The sequence below is a fragment of the Protopterus annectens genome, chromosome 1.part1 (genome assembly GCF_019279795.1).
Source record: "Protopterus annectens isolate FY-2018-M chromosome 1.part1, PAN1.0, whole genome shotgun sequence".
NCBI lineage: Eukaryota > Metazoa > Chordata > Ceratodontiformes > Protopteridae > Protopterus > Protopterus annectens.
The window spans coordinates 622,654,269-622,674,605 of record NC_056726.1 but is presented as its reverse complement, the minus strand read 5'-3'; the positions used below and the strand labels follow the sequence as shown (position 1 = coordinate 622,674,605).

General features: G+C 44.2%; 1 protein-coding gene across 1 annotated transcript in view; it reads left to right on the top strand.

The window, feature by feature from the left end:
- Positions 1 to 20,337, top strand: part of LOC122814914 (probable ATP-dependent RNA helicase DDX43) — a 1,494,383-nt gene that overhangs the window by 501,872 nt on the left and 972,174 nt on the right. Inside the window, exon 3 of the mRNA XM_044087182.1 lies at positions 9,389 to 9,524. Within this exon, the coding sequence (XP_043943117.1) occupies positions 9,389 to 9,524 (136 nt within the window). The remainder of the gene's footprint in view (positions 1 to 9,388; positions 9,525 to 20,337) is intronic.

Sequence of the window (20,337 nt, the reverse complement as noted above, 5' to 3'; positions counted from 1 at the left end):
TCGAGATTTAGACTTCTAGCATTGAGCAGCATGATCCTCAGATTGCATTTATTTATAGCTGTTACGGTGGTAATTTGGTCTTTGGAACATCACTTAAAAAAGGCATTATAGAGGTGGCAAGAGCTTAGCCAGTATCTGGAAACCCAGGGGTGACAGATGCAGGCCATCTTTGGCAAAGTATCAAGGTCTGTCAGTCATATCATCATCCCAGGCAGACAGATACTGGACCCCCTTAGAATGGCACCTGAAACTTAGCCAATTGTTGAAGTTGATCATTTTCTGCTTGTACTGCGGTATCCTTCTGGGCAACGGTAGGATGCTGCACAGGGCTTGGCTCATACTTGCCTGGGCCACATAATCAGAGAGTTCCTTTTTATTTTTTCCTTTTTGAGTAAACTGGATAAGTTTTGTAAACCGTATTGATGGTGTGGTGAACACTGCTCAGTTGACTGACTGCTAATGCACTGCATAGATATGAAGGTAATGTAGCACACTATGGTATGACTGAGATCTGCTACTACCTCACACACACTTCATGTGCTCCGCGCCCATAAGCTCATTGTCCCCTAGACTCCAGTAATTTTATATCTGTTTGAATGGACGCTGTGGTGCGATTCCAAGAGCTCAGCTTGGCTAAGCTTCATTTGCATAATAGATTTGTAAATCGACCCCAGTTTACCACAGTAGATGTCAAGTCTGCTACTGTGAACTGCACTGAGCTGTACTAGTTATCGACCGTCCTGTTAAAACACTAGCAAACTAAAAATAATTAGTAATAGAGGGACTCTCCAGAAATTAGTGGGAAAATTAAAACCATTTGTGTAATTTAGGAAGATCTAGTGGGCAAAGTCATATCTTTACTGGTAAGACGTGACCGATAATACCATTTTGCAATGTTATGAATGACAGGATTGGGAATGAGTCAGTATCATTTTTACTGCAGTCTGCATGTATTCAGGTGCTTTCTGTTATTAAATTACATTAATGATTATGGAAAAGTAGGGCAATAGCATAACACAGTTGCACTGTAATGCACTTATATACACAACATTTCACACAGATAAGTGCAGGTTGAAATGACTTGGAGAAAAAGTAACTCTGTCAATACACTTTAGGTGTTGTGGGAGACTGGTTTAATTGTGGGCCCAAATACTTGCTTTCAAGTTGCAACATGTTACTGCAGTAGGGATCAAAACACTGGATCGACCACTTTAGTCTGGAGGAGAACCACAGCCTCCTGGGTGTTCTGGGGCCATAAAAGAAATGTCTGATAAAGGGATCAAAGCAGGCAGAGAGAGCTAAGGCATGGAATCAAGTAGTAGTTGACATCTGTGCTTTAGGGGGAAAGGAACTGCACATTGGCACCCTGTAGGAAAAGCGCAAATAACCTAGTGAGTCATGCAAGGACCAAACCTCGGCAGAATGGAGTTAACCATAGTAGCACTGCGGGGACCGATTCACATTACAGCCATTACCACTTGATAGAGTACCGTCTGTTCACAAGGGGTGGTGACTTTGTCATTTGTGTTAATGTCACAAGAATCATCAGAGGTGATATAGACACCAGTATTTTCAGACCACTGCAGGAGCCACAGTTATGCAGTGTGGAAGGTTGGTGCATAGCTGATGGCAGTACTGTATGCTGTCTACTACCCAAGATACTAGTGTATTTACCACCTTTTTCATCAACAGGTGGCCTATCCACATCAGTCATAAAAGAAAGTGCCCACTATCTGTGTGATGTGTGGCCATCACCTGTTTATAGGTGAATCAATTTCCTTGTCAAAGGTATAAAGGTATTAGCCAAATGCTTTGACTGCATCAGTAAATGTAAAAAATGTACTGGCAGGGTCCTTAACTCCAGAGAAGGTGGATAACTCCATAGGCAGTGACACAGACTCATACTCAGCAGGATACTTTTTTGATAATTCGTGTTTAGGTCCCAAGTTGGATTATTTTTTCCTTATTGCATGTTGTTAAGCTGGTTGTAGGGTTTTGCTACACTCATTTTATGTGAATGTTTTATTTTTAAGTCTCCATTACTTTCCTCTTCCTAACTTGAGTCTGGGACCCGTTCTTTTTAAAAATGTAAAACAAAATAAAAGCCTTTCATTTCTTTTGTTTCTTTCCTCTGTTCACTGTTTGAAGTTTGTTACTTTTAGGGTTCTGATGTATTGTCCATGTTGAAGAAAGTTTGTCATTGCCTACAGTGTTTCTGCAAAGTTATTTTCCTATAATGAGATTTATGGTTCCTTTTGCTTTCCTGATCTTTTATTTTAGTGGTGTCATTTCTCAGGTGGTTAGATATTTCTTGGCTGTATGCTGTTAGCCCAGTCTTAGAGTTCGGATTCTATTGCCGCCCCTTTGTTTTCATATGTCATGATGGCACTGAAAGTTCCACAGAGTTCAGTTGAAGAGACGCATAAAAAGACTAAATAGGTACTGTCTAGGTGCTTTTGAGGCATCCATTTGCCTTCTGTCAGGTGCTGTTAGTGCCAAGAACCAGCTAAGCAGGAAGGGGGAAAGATGGAGTAAATCAACTAATGGCTAAGTGGATGGGGAAGGGAACTAAACATTATAGTTGGAGAATAGTAGATGTGAGAGTGTTCAATCTCGCCGTTTGTTCTTACACATGGGTTCGGAGCCGATCCTCGGCTCCGTGTCGGCCGCCTGCAAGCTCTGCATCGAGAAGAAGCTCGAGATCACCTAATACCCACAATCCCCCTTTGCCTTTACCTCCGATCTAGTTTGCCGCTGCAGCGTTCGCATCACTGGGTCGAGCTCGAGCACCTAAGATAAGATTAAGAATTTATTCTTGTATTTTTCTTGGTACTTTTATTATATAAAACTTATTTAGAGTTCTCTTCGGGGCCTACCACCCCTTACTTGGATTTGACAACCGGATTGACTACATTACTGGATTTGACAATTTCACCGGACTTGACTACTTTACTGGATTTGCCTTTTCCCTTTTTCATTAGTGACATGTCTGAAAAGGCTAAATCGGGGTTTAAGCGTTGCCAATGTGGGCAAAAGATGTCAGTAACTGACAATCATAGTTCCTGCGTCTACTGTCTTGGCCCTCTCCATCTGCAAGAAGACTGCTCTATTTGTCATTCTTTCAGTGGGAGGGTCATGACAGATAGGCGCAGGAAACTAATGGATAGAGGTTTGTTAAAACCTTCCTTTCAAGAGGCTCTGGATGCTTCTGACCAGGCATCCAAATCCTCGAAGGAATCGAAGACGTCGGAGCCCAAGTCATCGGCTCCGAGCTCTTCAGCTAAAGTTAGATCACCGGTTCCACAGACTTCGGGGCCGAGTGTTAAACTGTTGTCAGTTTCCGAGCCTCGAGTCTTGGAACCGGTGATGGAGCTCCCTCCCCCGACACTGTTGAGGTCGGCTCCATCTTTGATTCCTTCGACCCGTTCTTCCAAGCCCCTGTCCGACACCGATGTGGACCGGGTGGTGCAGAAATTATTGGAGCATACGGCCCTATCCAAACTTATCTCGGTTTCCACCCAATTGGTGTCGAAACTTGAAGGCCTTCCATTATCTCCATCCCTTCCTCCTCAGAGACCTGTCCAGTCCTTGGAGCCGGAAGAGGTTGATCTACTGATTGTGGAGCCCTCGGTGCCAGAACCGTCCTTTTCTCGGTCGGCTCCATTCACCTCGACTCCGGATCCGTACCGGAGTCTCGAGCCGAAGATCCATCCTTGGTTCGGGGCTGAGAGTCGAACCGATGTTTCGGTTCCGACTCTTCTTCTCGGGCCTCGGCTCGGATCGATTCGGCTCCGTCCTCGGGTCGATGCCTTCGTGCCTGTTTCGGGATTCTTCCCATTTCTTGAACCGGGAGATACCTCGACTCGGGACCCGGGGCCTTCGATCTCATGAGGAAGGTGTTGTCTACCCAGACAACCACATCAGTAGAAGCAGCCTCCTCCCCATAAAGGACCGTTATCTTCCTCTGCACCAACGGCCACATCCAAGCGTCGAGCACCGGTGTCTCAGCCACCCCTGGAGGGTGCCCCTCTTCCTCGGAGGCTTCTTCGGATGCTCCCAAGAAGTCCCTAGGAAAAGATTGTGTAAGAGGAGACACTTAGATTCTCCACAAGAATCTTTGACATCCGATACTGACTTGGATGAGTCAGAAGGGTCCCCAAAGTCACCTTCAGAAGATGTCTCCTTTTCTGACATCTTGGAGATCCTAAAGCAGAGAGGTGATTGGCAGTCCCTTCCCCCTTCTGAGGATGAGTCAGTCTTGCTGAAGGCATTCGGTGCTCGCCCTTCCTCCTCCTGGGTCACTCCGCCCTTCGATGAGTTAATGGAGCTGATTGCTCGAAGGGCGTGGGAGACACCTGACACGGTGGAACCAGTCCTTAGGAAGCCTAATAAGTACATCACTGCACCCCAGGACAAGGCTTACCTCACAAAGGGAGTTCCAGTGGACGCCATGGTGGTGGCAGCGGCCACGAAAAAGGAGATGTCGGAATCTTCCTCATCTGTCCATCCGCCTAACAAAGATTCCAGGACTATGGACAGATACGGGAAGCGCATTTTTAGTTCAGCGGCTTTTTCTATGCGATCCCTGAACTATTTGACCCATTTTACATGTTTACAGAGGGATCTAATCAAAGAGCTGGGAGATGCCCTCCAGGGTACTACAGATGCTGCTGTTTCAGAGAAAGTTACAGCACATCTCAATACCCTTACATCCATTGTGAACTCATCCATGAGGCTAATATCATACGCAGCCGAGGGATCGAGTAGGGCAGCAGCTTCAGCGATTGCTCTCCGCAGACAATCCTGGATGCGCTTATGTTCATTTGCGGAAGCCTTCAAGTCTTCCTTTACTAACGCCCCATTCGATGGTGCCACTCTCTTTGGCCCCAAAGTAAAGGAGACCCTTACCCGGTGTGAACAAGAGGGAAAGACTCTGTCTGCTGTCGGTGTCCGTTTTTCCACCCCATCCAGACCATACCCCAAAGGGCAACGCGGTGGAAAAATGTGGTTTCGAAAACACCAAGGATCTTTCCCAGGCACACAGGGTGATGCCCCCTCTAGAGGCAGAGGAGGGGGCAGAGGTGGAAGACGCCGCCCTGGCGGCAGAGGGGGTCCGCAAAACCAAGGTGACAGGGATACACCCCCTGGAAAACCCTTCCAGCACTCCTGAGAGGAGGCCCGACTGTCCTGCTCTGGAGGCAGTCGGGGGTCGCTTAGCTTTATATCCTCAGGCCTGGCAGAATCTTACTACAGACAACTGGGTAAAAAGCGTGGTTACCAGAGGTTACAAAATACCCTTTCTATCCACTCCCATTCCAAAGAAAAGACTCCCAGATGTGCCGCCCCATCTGCGAGACCTAGCAGCTATAGAAATTTCAAAGCTGCTAGAAAAAAAAGAGTCATCCAACCAGTCTCAGCGGACCAAATAGGATTCGGAACTTACTCAAGGTTCTTTTTAGTTCCAAAGAAGACAGGGGATTGGAGGCCGATTCTGGACTTAAGCAACCTCAACACCTTTGTCAAGAAAGAAAAGTTCCGAATGGTCACGCTTCAATCGATCCTTCCATTCTTACAGAAGGACGACTGGATGTGCTCAATAGATCTGAAGGACGCATACTACCACATCAAAATGGCCAGGGCGTCCAGGGATCACTTGCGCTTCCGGCTGGGAGCCAGTCACTATCAGTTTCGAGCCCTGCCCTTTGGTCTAACCTCAGCCCCCAGGGTTTTCACCAAATGCATGGCAGTGGTAGCGTCTCATCTGAGACGCCTAGGATTCCAGGTGTTTCCGTATCTGGACGACTGGCTCCTTTCTGCCACCACCCGGCGTCAACTGATACAGGCCAGGGATTACACTCTACAACTTTGTGTTCACCTCGGAATTTCCGTAAATTTCTAAAAATCCTTACTACAGCCATCACAGCATATCTTATTCATAGGAGCAGAATTAGATACGCATCATTTAACGCTAAGACTTCCTCCAGAAAGGGTAGTCTCACTACAAACCCACATTTCTCTCCTCCTGTCATCCAAAAAATCCCCAGCAAAGCTGGTTCTGAAGGTCTTGGCAGCTTCTCTCATTGCGATACCATTCGGAAGACTACACATGAGAGTTCTACAATGGCTACTGTTTGCACAATGGTCGTTCCAACAGCTACCTCTGACACACGAAATTCTGATTACAAAAACATGCAAATCACACCTAACCTGGTGGCTTCAGACTTGCAACCTTTCCAGCGGAAGACCATTTGTGCTACCCACGCCGATAGCGACAATAACCACGGACGCTTCCCTGATAGGGTGGGGGGGCATTTTTCAGGGACAGACAGTCCAAGGCGAATGGATCAATTTGGAGTACAATCTGCACATCAATGTTCTAGAGTTGAGGGCAGTGTTTCTAGCGTTGCAACACTTTGTTCCCCTTCTTCCTCTAGGGACTATTGCAGTTCAGACAGACAACATGTCTGTAGTCTGGTACATAAACAAGCAAGGGGGAACCAGGTCTTATCAGCTATGCAGAGAGGCCATGAGAATTTGGCAATGGGCGGAGTCCACGGGTCGCTTTCTGATCGCAATGCACATCCCGGGTCATCCAGCGTCATAGCCGACAGGCTGAGCAGAGCAATCCTGTTGCCTCACGAGTGGTCCCTCAAACAGTCAATTGCGAAGACGATTTTTCGCAAGTGGGGCCAGCCTTCCTGCGATCTTTTGCGTCTCCAATGAACGCCAAATGCAGGAGCTACTTTGCCCTATTACCCCTCCAGGGGAAGTCCCCAGGGACGCGCTGGTGCACGATTGGCCCCGGGTCTCCTGTACTTTTCCTCCCTTTCCCCTGATTGCAAAGTTTCTGCAGAAAGCCAACAACCTTCAAAGGACGATAATCCTCATTGCCCCATTCTGGCCTCGTCAAATTTGGTTCCCCTTTTTATTGCAACACCGCATTCGGGGACCTTGGATTCTGGACCCAGAGCCAGATCTACTGACTCACTCGTCAGGAGTTCCTCACCCATCTCTCGAATCACTCCATCTAGCAGCTTGGCTGCGCCGCTTCCCTTTCTAGCCAGGTCTGACTCTCTTACACCGGCAGTTCAGAATATATTAGTGGCTTCTCATAAAGCTTCCACTACAAAGACCTACACCAGTAAATGGAAGCATTTCGTCTTCTGGACGAATTCACATCATTTGGACCCTGTAATAGCTCCGTTAAACAAGATCTTGGAGTTTTTGACAGAATTGTTCCATGAAGGAGCTTCTCCTGCCACTTAAGAGTGCAATTGGCTGCCATTTCCAACTTTCATGTGGAAGAATGTGGGGCACCTGTTATGGCTCACAGACTTTGTAAGGCCTTTTTAAAAGGATCTTTTCATATTAGACCACCAGTTAGAACTCCTACATCACCTTGGAATCTGAACCTCTTACTTTCTAAATTGATGTTGCCCCCCCTTTGAGCCAGCCTCCGTTTGCCCATTGAAGTTTTTATCGTGGAAGACTCTCTTCTTGGTAGCCATTACATCCGCTAGGCGAGTGTCTGAGCTTCAGGCTCTTTCTATTAAACACCCTTATTTGATTTTCCACTCTGACAGAGTATCTCTTCGCACTAATCCATCCTTTCTCCCCAAAGTTTGCTCTACCAATAACATTAATCAGTCCATTGAATTACCCACCTTTTTCAAAAATCACACTAATAAGTTAGAGTATATGTTGCACAAATTGGATGTCCATAGACAACTCAGGTTTTATTTGGATAGAACAAAGGATCACAGGAAATCTGATCAACTATTTGTAGCTTTTGCTGACAGCAGGAAAGGTGTAGCGGTTACTAAACAAACTCTTTCCAAATGGCTAACTGATTGTATCATATCGTTTATGAGTCTTCTAATCAAACCTTATCTGTCAAACCTAAAGGACATTCTACAAGATCAGTGTCTACATCCTTGGCTCATGCAGCTCGCCTACCATTAGACACGATTTGTGCAGCTGCTACTTGGGCTAAACCGCATACATTCATCTCTCATTACAAAGTGGACAGGGTTTCTAGGGATAGGGCAACCTTTGGTTCCACTGTGCTCAAGAACGTTCTCCCGTGAGTTCCTCAGGAACATGGAGCTAGGGACGCTACCCATGTGTAAGAACAAACGGCGAGATTGAACACACTCACATATAGAAGTTATGTCCTTACCATAACGTTCCATGTGGAGTGTTCATCTCGCCTTTGTTCTTACATTCCCACCCTCCCACCCTCAGGAAGAACGTTCAATTTGGTGCCTGGTCTGGAGTATTCTCCTTCTGCATTTGCAGTGGTTGTATTTGTGTGATGCACATGTGTGTATATATATATATATATATATATATATATATATATATATATATGTATATAGATGATTTCTTGATTGTGTAAATTTTTGTATGAGTGTGCTCTCTCTGGCTGCTGGTTTGCTTGCAAACTAGATCTGAGGTAAAGGCAGAGGGGGATTGTGGGTATTAGGTGATCTCGAGCTTCTTCTCAATGCAGAGCTTGCAGGCGGCCGACACGGAGCCGAGGATCGGCTCCGAACCCATGTGTAAGAACAAAGGCGAGATGAACACTCCACATGGAACGTTATGGTAAGGACATAACTTCTATATAGCGTTCATCTCTGTCCACAAGTAACAAAAACTGGGTTTACTACACAAAGTATTCAACTACCTGGGCTGTTATGCATACCACTGCATTTCTTTTTTGTAAGGGGGGTCCTGTTGCTTTCCTGCTGTCTCCCTTTGTCTGAATGGTCCCTTTGTTCAGTTGCTGCTGTGATTTTTGTTTTTTGTTTTTTTGTCGAGTCAGGCAAGTAGCGTATAACTGTACATTGTGTTTCCTTTGTTATGTTGATTTTCATTAATGTCCTCAGTCAGTGGTTGTTTAATTAGCAGTATGTGTTTCGGACACACTCTTACTGCAGTAATGTGCCTTTTTTTCAGAATGCTAGCTTCTATGGTTCTGAGCATTGGAGAAAAATAGTCAAACTGGAAGGAAGATTATATTATTTGTACAACCACTTAAGGGGTGGGGGGGGGGGTCTTCTCTCAGATCAAATGATATCTCTTGTATCCTCTTGCCACATTGGGAGTGGGATCTCCTTTAGTTGTACTGGAGTAGGCTTTTCAGGAGATGGCAAGCAAGAAGCAATTTGGCCTAATGTATTATTTTACTTGAGGCTATTTTTAAGACCTGTGATATACTGTTACAAAAATACTCACATTTATTTTTAATATAGGACCATTTTGTACATCACAACACAGTCATGGTGCATGAAATACATCATTCTAGTCGCATTTGGTTTAATTTGTATGTACATTCTCTTTTTGTAGGTTTCAAGTGGTAATTTGTATGTACATTACCTTTTTGCAGGTTTCAAGTGGTAACTATGAAAGTGAAGTAAAGATTTATGGAAGTAATGAAGCGCAACACAAGGCCAAGGGCTTAATAGATGAACTTGTGTCAAGAAACCAAGGTGGTGGCTTTTCAGAAAGAAGACTTCAAAGAGGTAACTTGTGGAGTTCTTACCCAAGTAGAGTATGCTTTGGCCAGAGGGGATAGAAGAGCTCTTTGTGCACTACAGACTTTTCACAGCTGAGTAATTGTGTAGAATTGTGGTTCTCATCACAGCTTATATAAAACTAAGTAATAAATCGCAAAGTAGTAAATCTAATGGTGATTTATTGATGTAGCGCCTTGGTTTCCTGCATGTTTATCAGTTTTACTCTTGTACTATGATTTTATTGTTGATTGATTTTACATAAATTCTTGATGTTATGTAGTCCAATTTCGCCTTCATTCTTGCCTGTGGGTTCGGAGCCGAACCTCTGCACAGACTTGGCCATACTCTAGCTCAAAGTCTTCAATTGGCTCGTGGCTAAGAGGTATCCCATCATGCAACAGGTCTATTCCCCAGATCTCATTTGCCGCTCGTGAAGCTCAGATGTGGTCTCGGTTTTGGCCCTGGCTAAGTATATTGTTTATAAAAATTTTATAAACTGTTGACTTGTCGTTGCTCAAAAAAGCTATTTTCATAGCTCTTTGTGGGTAGTGGTGTTTTACTGCCTGTATTTGTTTCTCTGGCTGTTTTTTTTGCCCTTGTCTGGCTGTTTTGGTTATCCTGTTCATTTTCCTTTCCCCACGGGCTAGGCCCGTTTAAGTTAGAGGACCTAGTCCTCCCCATTGTTTCTGTGTGGTCTTTGGTTTGGTGCTCCATTCTGTTAGCTTTTAGTGTTGTCTGGCTAGTGGTGCTTCCTGCCTTTGTTTCCCCGGGCTAGGCCCGTTTAAGTTAGAGGACCTAGTCCTCCCTGTTGTTTTCCTGCTGGTTTTTTGGTCGTTTGAGTTAGAGGCTCTGTTTCTTGTTAGTTGGGTTTAGTGTGTGAACGTATTAATTTGTTCCTTTCAGCATGTCCAAGGATCCTAAGGAACAGGCCTTTGGGTTTTAAAAAGTGTGTTGAATGTAGCAATAAAATGTCTTTAACTGATGGGCACTCTGTGTGCGTGTACTGCTTGGGGGCTATTCACCTCCCAAGAGTCCTGCTTGTTTTATCATTCCTTCAGTCCCCGTGTGCTACAGGAGAGGAAGAACAAGCTCATTTTGAAAGGACTGCTTAAACACTCTTTTGAGGAAGACTTGGCTAAGTCTTCCAGTGCGTTATCCTCTCCAGCTAAAAAGGACAAAAAGACTTCCAAGAAGCGCTCTCCAGATCTGTTTCTTCGGAGCCGCCAGAGAAAGTTGCTAGAACAGCTTCTCCTTCTATGGTTCCATTGCCATTGGTGCCGAAAGAAGGTAGTCTCTTGACTAAGTCTGTATTCGGCTCCCAGCCTTTCGGAGCCAGTTATGGATATTTTGGTTCAGAGCTGGTCTCCAGTTTTTCGACCGGGTTTTCCTTCACGCAAGTCCCCTTCTGTAGGGAGATCCAGATCTCCTACTTTGTCTTCCAGGACCCTTTCTGATGAGGACATTGATAGGGTGGTGAAGAAACTGCTTCAGTCATCGATGTTGGCCAAATTGATTTTGGCTCCGACCCAGTCTGCTCCGGAGCCTATGGCCTCTTCATCTTCTGTTCCTCCTCTAAGCCTCTCTCGGCCTTCGGAGCCAGGGTTGTCAGTGCCGTTGGACGCCTTTAGGTCTGTTCCAGTAGCCTCTCTTGGCCTCTTGGTTCTGATTTTCTACTCTGACCCTGTCTGCTCCGTCCACAGGGCCGAGGGTTTACGGTTCTCCGGTCGGACCTCAGGGGGAGGTCTCGGATCGATCTTCATTGGTTCCGAGCCTTCCTCTCAGTGCTTCGGCCCGAGTGAGCTTGTACCCGACATCGGCTTTGGACCTCATTTCCTTGAAGCCGAGGGCTACTACTGTTTCATCTTCAGTTAGTTAGCCTTCGGAGCTGGGGGATCACCCTTCGAGGTTATGAGGAGTGTGCTGGCCAGGTCGTCATCTGCTTCCTACAGCACCGATACTCTGCCCCCTCCAGCACCGGTGTCAGTTTCCGATCACGCTCTATCTATGGGCAGTGGAGACCCTAAGCCTCAGGATTCTTCCATAAGTTGTCCCCAACTTTCTGACGTTTCCCCAGAGTTTTTGCGTGAGGAGCCCACCAGAAAGAGATTGTGTAAGAGGCAACACCTTGACTCCCCGGATGAATCTCTCGCATCAGATACCGACCCGACCTTGAGGAGTCGGAGGGGTCACCCAAGTCGTCGTCTGAAGATCTCTTTTTTCAGATATCATGGAGATCGTGAAGCAGAGAGGCGGCTGGCAATCCAAATCACCTTCTGATGGAGTCTGTGTTCCTGAAGGCTTGTGGGTCTCAACCCTCCATCTCTTGGGTTTCTCCCCCTTTTGATGAGCTATTAGATCTTGTTTGTCGAAAGGTGTGGAAAACTCCTGACACTGTGGAACCGGTCCCAAGGAGACCCAATAAGTTTTTGTCCGCCCCCTTTGACAAGAAGTTTCTATCTAAAGGCATTCCAGTAGATATCATGGTGGTGGCAGCGGCCACCAAGAAGGAATTTGCTGAAACTTCGTCTACCATCCATCCGCCTAACAAGGAGTTCCGGGCTATGGACAGGTATGGAAAGCGTGTGTTTACCTCAGCAGCCTTTACACTGCGGCCGCTGAACTACTTGATGCATTTTACGAAGCTCCAGAGAGATCTCCTAAAAGAGCTAGGAGATTCTCTACAGGGTAACATTTCTGATGCCGTGGTACAGGTCAATGCACAGATGTCTACCTTAAGTTCCCTTACCAACTCCTCCATGAGGTTGATCTTCTATGCAGCTGACGGAGCGAGTAGGGCTGCGGGTTCCGGAGTCTCTTTTAGGAGACGCTCCTGGATGCGCCTGTGCAATTTTGCGGAGGCCTTCAAGTCTGCGTTCACCAATGCCCCATTTGATGGTTGATCTTTGTTCGGAACCAAGGTAAAGGACACTCACTAGGTGTGAGCAGGAAGGAAAAACCCTGTCTCCTGTGGGCGTCCATTTTACCATGCCTTCTAGACCTTACCCCAAGGGCCAGAAGGGTGGGAAAGTGTGGTTCAGGAAGTCGCACAAAGTGATTCCACCTCCGGAGGGAGGGGAGCGGGTGGAAATTCAGGTAGATGCCGCCCTAGAGGCAGAGGGAATGCGTCTCTGGAGCCGGTCGGGGGGGGGGTCACATTTCTTTAATACCCACTCGTCTTGGGTGACTTTTTGCCAGGCTTCTGGGTATAAAGATTAATTTCCAGAGGTTATCGTATCCCCTTCTCTTCTCCTCCCCCGCCATCCAAGAGAATCCCAGACATTCCATCCAGTCGCAGGGATTCCGCAACTATAGAAATAAAAACTTTGCTTTCAAAGGGAGCCATCCAGCCTGTCCCCGCAGACCAAGTAGGATTAGGGACTTACTCCAGATTCATTTTGGTACCGAAAAAAACAGGGGACCTGTGACCCATCTTGGATCTCAGCCGATTGAACCTTCATGTACAAAAGTCCAAGTTCCGCATGGTCACCTTACAGTCAATACTCCCTCTGTTCGGGAAAGATGTGTGGATGTGCTCCATCGACCTCAAAGATTCTTACTACCCTATCGAGATCGACAGGGCATCGAGAAGTCATTTACACTTCAGGCTGGGAGCCAGTCATTTTCAGTTTTGTGCTCTGCCCTTTGGTCTCACCACAGCTCCCAGGGTGTTCAAATGCATGGCAGTGGTAACTGCTCATTTGGACTGGCTCCTTTCTGCCACCACCAGGCATCTACTGTTACAGACCAGGGACGCCACCATTACACTGTGCCAACTGTTAGGAATTACTCTACATTGGAAAAAATCTGCCTTGTTGCCCTCGCAGCGTGTCACTTTTATTGGCACCGAACTAGATATGGTGGTCATGAGGGCCTTCTTACCAGAAGAGAGAATTCAGGCTCTCAACAGCAGGTCTGTGCCTTACTACCATTGAGGAAGGTCAGGGCAAAAGTGGTCCTCAAGTTATTAGGGACCATGGCTGCCACAATCATGCTAGTTCCCCTTGCCAGACTACACGAGTGTTCTTCAGTGGCTGCTTTACGCCCAGTGGTCACGGCAGCATCTCCCACTCTTCCATTTTATTCTGATTACGGACACGTGCAAGCAGGATCTACACTGGTGGCTTCATGCCAGCAATCTCAAAATGGGCAAGCCCTTTGTCCCATCTTTTCCAGTTGCCACGGTGATCACAGATGCTTCCCAGATTGGGTGGGGGGGGGTATTATCTTGGCAGGATTGTCCAAGGCACATGGCAGGATCACGAGACCCATTTGCATATCAGTGTCTTGGAGATGAGCAGTGCTATTAGCATTGCAAGCACTTCAGAGCTCTCTCCTTGTAGGGACAATTGCAATCCACTAAGACATGTCTGTGGTGTGGTACCTGAACAAACAGGGAGGAACCAAATCATACCCCTTTTGCAGAGAGGCATTTTGAGTTTGGCAGTGGGCGGTGTCTTCCCAACGCTTTTTAGTTGCAACATGTATACCGGAGAAGTCCAACGTGATTGCCGACAGGCTGAGCAGAGCTATCCTAATGCCTCACGAGTGGTCCCTGAACAATGATGTTGTGGAAGAGAGATTCCACAGATGGGGTCAGCCTTGCTGCGATCTATTTGCCAGCCCCCTCAATGCCAAATGCAGCAGCTACTTCACCCTTATCCCGCTGGAGGGGGAGACACCCAGGGACGCTCTGGCTCATGATTGGCCCTCCGGTCTTCTCTACGCCTTTCCACCGTTACCTCTGATATCAAAGGTCATTCAGAAAGCAGTCTTTGGGGAGCAAAATGATCCTCATTGCCCCACACTGGCCTCATCAGATTTGGTTTCCCTTCCTTCAACCTTATCTAATGGAGAAGCCCTGGATTCTGGACGCAGTTCAGATCGGCTGACTCGTATGTCAGGACAGTTCCATCCCCCCATCCAGACCCTCAGGTTGACAGCTTGGCTGCTCCCAGTTCCGTCCTTAGTCAGGCTTCATGATTTTTCCCCAGAAGTGGTCCATATTGTATCATCTTCCCACAAGCTTTCTACCAGGAAGATTTATTCCAGTAAGTGGAAGAGATTTTCTATTTGGGCCCGTGAGAGACCTATATTGATCCGTATACAGTGCCTATTTCGGCAATGTTGGAATTTTTCTCACCTTAGTCAGTGTTCAGCTGCGACAGCCATTAAAGTGCAATTGGCAGCAATTTCTACCTTTCACGTTGCTAAGGAGTCCAACCTTATGGCTCATAGGCTTTGTAGGGCTTTTATGAGAGGGACATTGTTACTCCGACCTTCAGTCTTTGATCCAGTGATGCCATGGGACCTCAGTTGTACTACAGAAGCTCAACTCAACTCCCTTTGAGCCTGCAGCTGTGTGTGACATTAAATTCTTGTCATGGAAGACAGTATTCTTGGTAGCCATAACTTCAGCTAGGCGGGTTTCTGAACTCCAAGCATTATCGATTAGGCCATCTTATTTGGTGTTTCACAAAGATAGGGTCTCCTTAAGAACCAACCCTTCTTTTGTTCCAAAGGTTGCCTCTGTTGTAAATAACCAATCCATTGAGTTGCCTGTGTTTTTTTTCCTGAATTCATCAACAAGGCAGAATTTGTTTCATCAGACAATTGCGTTTCCATTTACATAGGACAAAAGATTTCAAGAAATTGAATCAAATGTGTCTTGTTTTCAGACACTAGACTTGGGGTTCTGGTTTCTAAGGTAACCTTGTCTCGATGGATCTCCGATTGTATCTCATTGATTTGGGTATGCTTCCAATGTCAAAGAATTACCCTTTAAAATGAAGGCTCATTCCACACTATCTGTGGCTGCCTCAACTGCGTCTCAGGCTAGGATGTCTGTGGATGATATTTGTGCTGCAGCAACATGGGCTTCGCCTCATACCTTTTATTAGTCACTACAAATTAGATCTGGTCTCTAGAAGCAGATCTTTCTGTGGTTCCACGGTGCTAGAGTATTTTTAACTGAGCTACCCAAGATCAAGGTGTTAGGGACGCTGTCCCACGGGTAAGAATGAAGGCGAGATTGGACCACATTAACATCAAGAAGTTATGTACTGAGCATAACGTTCGATGTATGTAGTCCTTCTCTCCTTACATTCTTACTAACCCTCCCTCCTTTCTCCTCCTGGAGGACCTGGGGTTATTGTCTCTAGGTGTCAGTAGTCTCTTCTTTTGGGGTTATTCTTCTTCTCAGTGTGTATTTGTGTGAGCTTGCAGCAAACAAGATTTGGGGAATTAGACCTGTTGCATGATGGGATACCTCTTAGCCAATTGAAGACTTCGAGCTAGAGTATGACAGAGTTGGGGCAGAGGTTCGGCTCCGAACCCACTGGTAAGAATGTAAGGTGAGATGGACTACATACATCTAACGTTATGGTGAGTACATAACTTCTTATTTTAGTATCTGCATTTTATGCTGGACGTGTGTAACATTATTGGTGATAATTACAGGCTCATTAAAACGGGGAGGGAAGAGGCAGACTAATGTATATATTACAACAATGTGCAGTAAGATGTGTGCATGATGCATGTTCAGTAAATGAATCTCAGGAAAAGTCAGGTGGTGGAGACAAACTTTCCTTTCATCTAGTGATATTACCAAGTTATGGTACATGGTTCATGCCAGTCAGCAGAATAAGTGTTAGAGAATCAAAAAAAATATTCCTGACTGATTCTGAGTGTACTTTTGAGACTAGTTGTCCTACATTGGTAGAGTAGTGAATGTGAGCAATATGGCCATTTTCTGTCAAGCACACAGAACCCAGATTGTATGTCCTGGTGGCCCATTAAATTGACTTTTATGCAGTATTAAAGTAAACATTGTATGTTGCCCTGCTTGCGTTTAGCTTACATTTATTTCTCCTCTGTGATCTGATGTATTTGTTTGTTTGCTATTTTTTTGTAATACCGCTACAGTGGAGTGCAGCACATTTCAGAGCAGTGGCAGCAGTTTTGCAAGATAGTGTAGTTATGTTAGGTGCAAAAAATTTAGAACACCAAGCTGAGATGAACTTTTGTTTGTTTATTTCCATTTGTTTTTGTTCTCAAGCCATTTGTTCCCTCTAGGGTAAGAGTTGATCACTGAGACCATCATTCAAGCAGCTATCAAATGTTTTTTTTTCTAATAGAACCAAAGTGGATGTGAGTGTTTGCATCACTGCAAGGGCCTATGATGCCCTCTTCCCTGCATATGGAAGTCCCTTCCCCTGAACCATACATACTGATGGAGTCCCGGCCCCTCAGTCGCACTCCTCATTGAATGCTAACATCATAGTCTTATCCAAGATCATGTTTCTGGTTACAGCTCTTTATCTTGCATGCCTTCTGTTGCTAAAACAGCTGCTGGTCCACCAGCCTGTCCCCGCAGGGTAGGCCGGTTGCCATTTACAGCTCTCTTCTCCCACCCCTGCCTGGCTCCTTCCGCACTGGAGCCTTTAGTCAAAATCAGGTTGTCTGGGTCATAATCGGGGGGGGTTTTCCTGTATGCCACAGAGGTGGGAAAAAATATATATTTTTAAACTTCTTTTATTAAATTATCACGTATGATATGGACAATCATGCATTTATGTAAATGAAAACAAACAATATTGACAGAATTGTAGTTGAAATCATATATCACTTATCTCTCCAGTCATTATCAGTCAAACATTACATAGCTCATTCAAATCCTTCCTTCATTTTTTTTTCTATGTAATTTGTTCCTACCCTTTTCTATACATCCCAGTTCTAGTTGTTTTATCTATATTCTAGTAAAGCTGGTTTAGAGTTTGATTTCCATTTTCTAGTAATGGCTTTTTTGGCAGCCACCATAATTGGACTCAGCAAGGCCTTACTATTCTCATTCTGTATCATAGCTCATAACATTTATTTCCTTAGCTGCACCACTTTGCTGTCCCGAGCAGTCTGCAGGGAATCATTAAAGTCAACTTGTTACACTCCCAGAAAATGTTTCCAAATACCTATTCCTTCCCCATCACACCTCCAACATTTGCTGTCTAACTGAGGAAAAATTCTCTGGAATCTTCTTTGGGTATAAAAATAACTATATAAACATTTCAAGCAAAGATCCTAAATCTTCCAGACTTTGTTGCATGTTTGGAAGACGTACATAATGTCCTCCATTGTTTCTTTGTGAATTGCTTATCCAGTCCCTCTTCAATCCATTCTAACCTCCTCTGATATATTTTTATAGTTATTATACAATATTTTATATACGGTACTAATTATTCTTTTTTTAACAGCAGCTTATGTTCTAGATTCTACTAAATTTTACCAGAGCTGGTCTTTCACTTAGGATCCCCCTGTTCTCTTTGCCTGTACTCTGATATTAGTTCTTGATAGGGAAGGTAATCTCTAGCCTGCAGTCCAAATAAATTCTTGGTCTCTTCTCATTACTTTTCCTTTTCTCATTATTTGCTTGGTTCTTATGTCAGTTTCTTCCAGTAAATTCCAACACCATCTTGCCTTTTGTCTGTATCCCCACTTGCAGTCATCACTATTGGCAGAATCTCCTTTCTTAATTCCTGTGCTGACTTGGTTCTTAGAATACTTTCTGCTACTTTATGAATGTGGTATTCTGTATAGTTATTGTTCAAGGATCTGTATCCAAAATCCCAGTCTCTCCTTGTTTCTTAAGCTTCCCCCCTGTTTCTTCATCATCATCCCTTTCAACTTTCAATTATAGGTTTCTGCTTGTGCTGTGTGTATAGGAGCCTAAACTGTGTAGCTCCGAAATACCACGTCCAAGCCGGTAATCCCAAACTACCTTATTCAGTTGGAAGAATCGGTTTATCCAACTTGACTCTTGCTGTGTTCTCCTGCCAAATAAAATTCTTCAAATCTTTATTAATTGCTATCCAACTTCTCTGATAACAATATACCCGACTTGTGTATAAAATTAAAGGGACTAAAAGCATTTTAACTGCTTGTATCTTGTTATCCATATCCATAAAATGGAGATTCCAGTTTTTCAGTTTTATATTATCATCCAACATATCCAGAGATTCCAATTTCACAGTTTTTGAATGATCTTTTGTTTAGTCTCTTCCCACATATCCTTTGCTGCTACACCAGAAACTTTTTTAATCCATACTCCTTATGTCACCATTGTGACAAGAGGAGGTGCAGCCAGCGCAGCTAGTTGGAATTTTGTAAATTGCCATTTTTGAATATCAAACTGATTTTTGTAAGATGCTGGTGTTACATGACATACAGTTCTAATACATTTGTGTATATCAAACTGATTTGTACAGACGTTTGTTGAAAAGGTATTTGTGAAGTGCTTGTGTTTGAAATGTATCCGCAGTGTGCCCTACTGGAGAGAACAGAAATGTACATGCACTATTGTAACTGTTTAAATGTATATGTTTTAATAGAGGAAACTGGAAATCGGGAGGGGAAACTCAGTCCAGCAAACTTTAAAATGTATCTGAAATTAAATCACTTTACAGGCTAGGCCATAAAGATGCTATCTCACAGGTTTCAGTGCAGCCAGAGAGACAAAGTCTGTATTGGGAAGCTTTCTGTATTCTCTGTGGGGTGAACTAATTACTACTCTGGAAGTGTAGGAAGTATGTAATTGTTTTATGACTTCCAGCAACTGACGCAGATCTGAGCAAAAACCCTTGTGTGTGTATTTTTACACATAGGTGCCATGTCCTGCCAGCTTCAGCAATGGGGGAGGGGTTGCATTGGAACTAGAAGTCAGATGACCAGAAGTGATGTCATTTTGCAAGCTATCTCAGAAGTAATATGTCAGACATTATTTTGAGAAGTCTCTTGGTGAGACAGAGCATCCTGTATTCTGTCTTGGGCCTGACAACATGAAGGACAATTCACCACATCATCTGCCTTGCTGTGTTAGTAGGTTGTTAGGGAATAGTATAATTCTCTTAGATTCAGTCAAGACTATAGTAAAGCTTATTTTATGTTTTTCTTTATTTGGGTCTGTCCTTCAATGTTTATTTTAAATATTTCATGTGATATTGAACTCTGATGTCACTGTGAATATATCTTAAGTGTTGTCTTGTTCTTTAATTATGTTATTAAACATATCTAAACCTTTCGTTGTGGCTTATCTTTGTAGAGCTACAAAATGGCAAAAAGACAAAAATTGTATCTACGATAACTATTCAGTCCAAACAAGCAACCGAATGAGCGCTAGAGAACCACAGTAAACGGTTTATAACAATTTATTAACGCTGTCAATACAATTCTGCGTTTTCATATAAAACACTTTCTCACATAATTTCATACTGTTGAAATGCTGTTTAAATACTAAGACAAGTTCCAAATATTGAAGATCATTGGATATCTAGTGATATTTTGAATGCCCATTATGTTACCTTTAATAATAAGTTTAAAAAGTTGTTTTAATATGTTCTCCTAAAACCACTTCAGAGATCTAAATCACTCATAAATAAGTGACGCATGAAAAATGTTATAAAAATATATAAATAAATATATAAAACAACCTATATGTACATTTTATAATATTGAAAGAAGACAACCAGTATTACAAATAATGGATAGTATACCACTACACTCTGGTAAAACAAAGTGAAATAACATGCACTACTGATTTTACAGCTTGTCTGATCTAAGTTTTAGAACAGGTATAAAATATCACTAGATATCCAATGATCTTCAATATCTGGAACTTGTCATAGTATTTAAACAGCATTTCAACAGTATGAAATTATCTGAAGTGTTTTATACGAAAACGTAGAATTGTATTGACAGCGTTAATAAATTGCTATTAACCGTTTACTGTGGTTCTCTAGCTCTCATTCGGATCTTTGGCATTTGCATATTT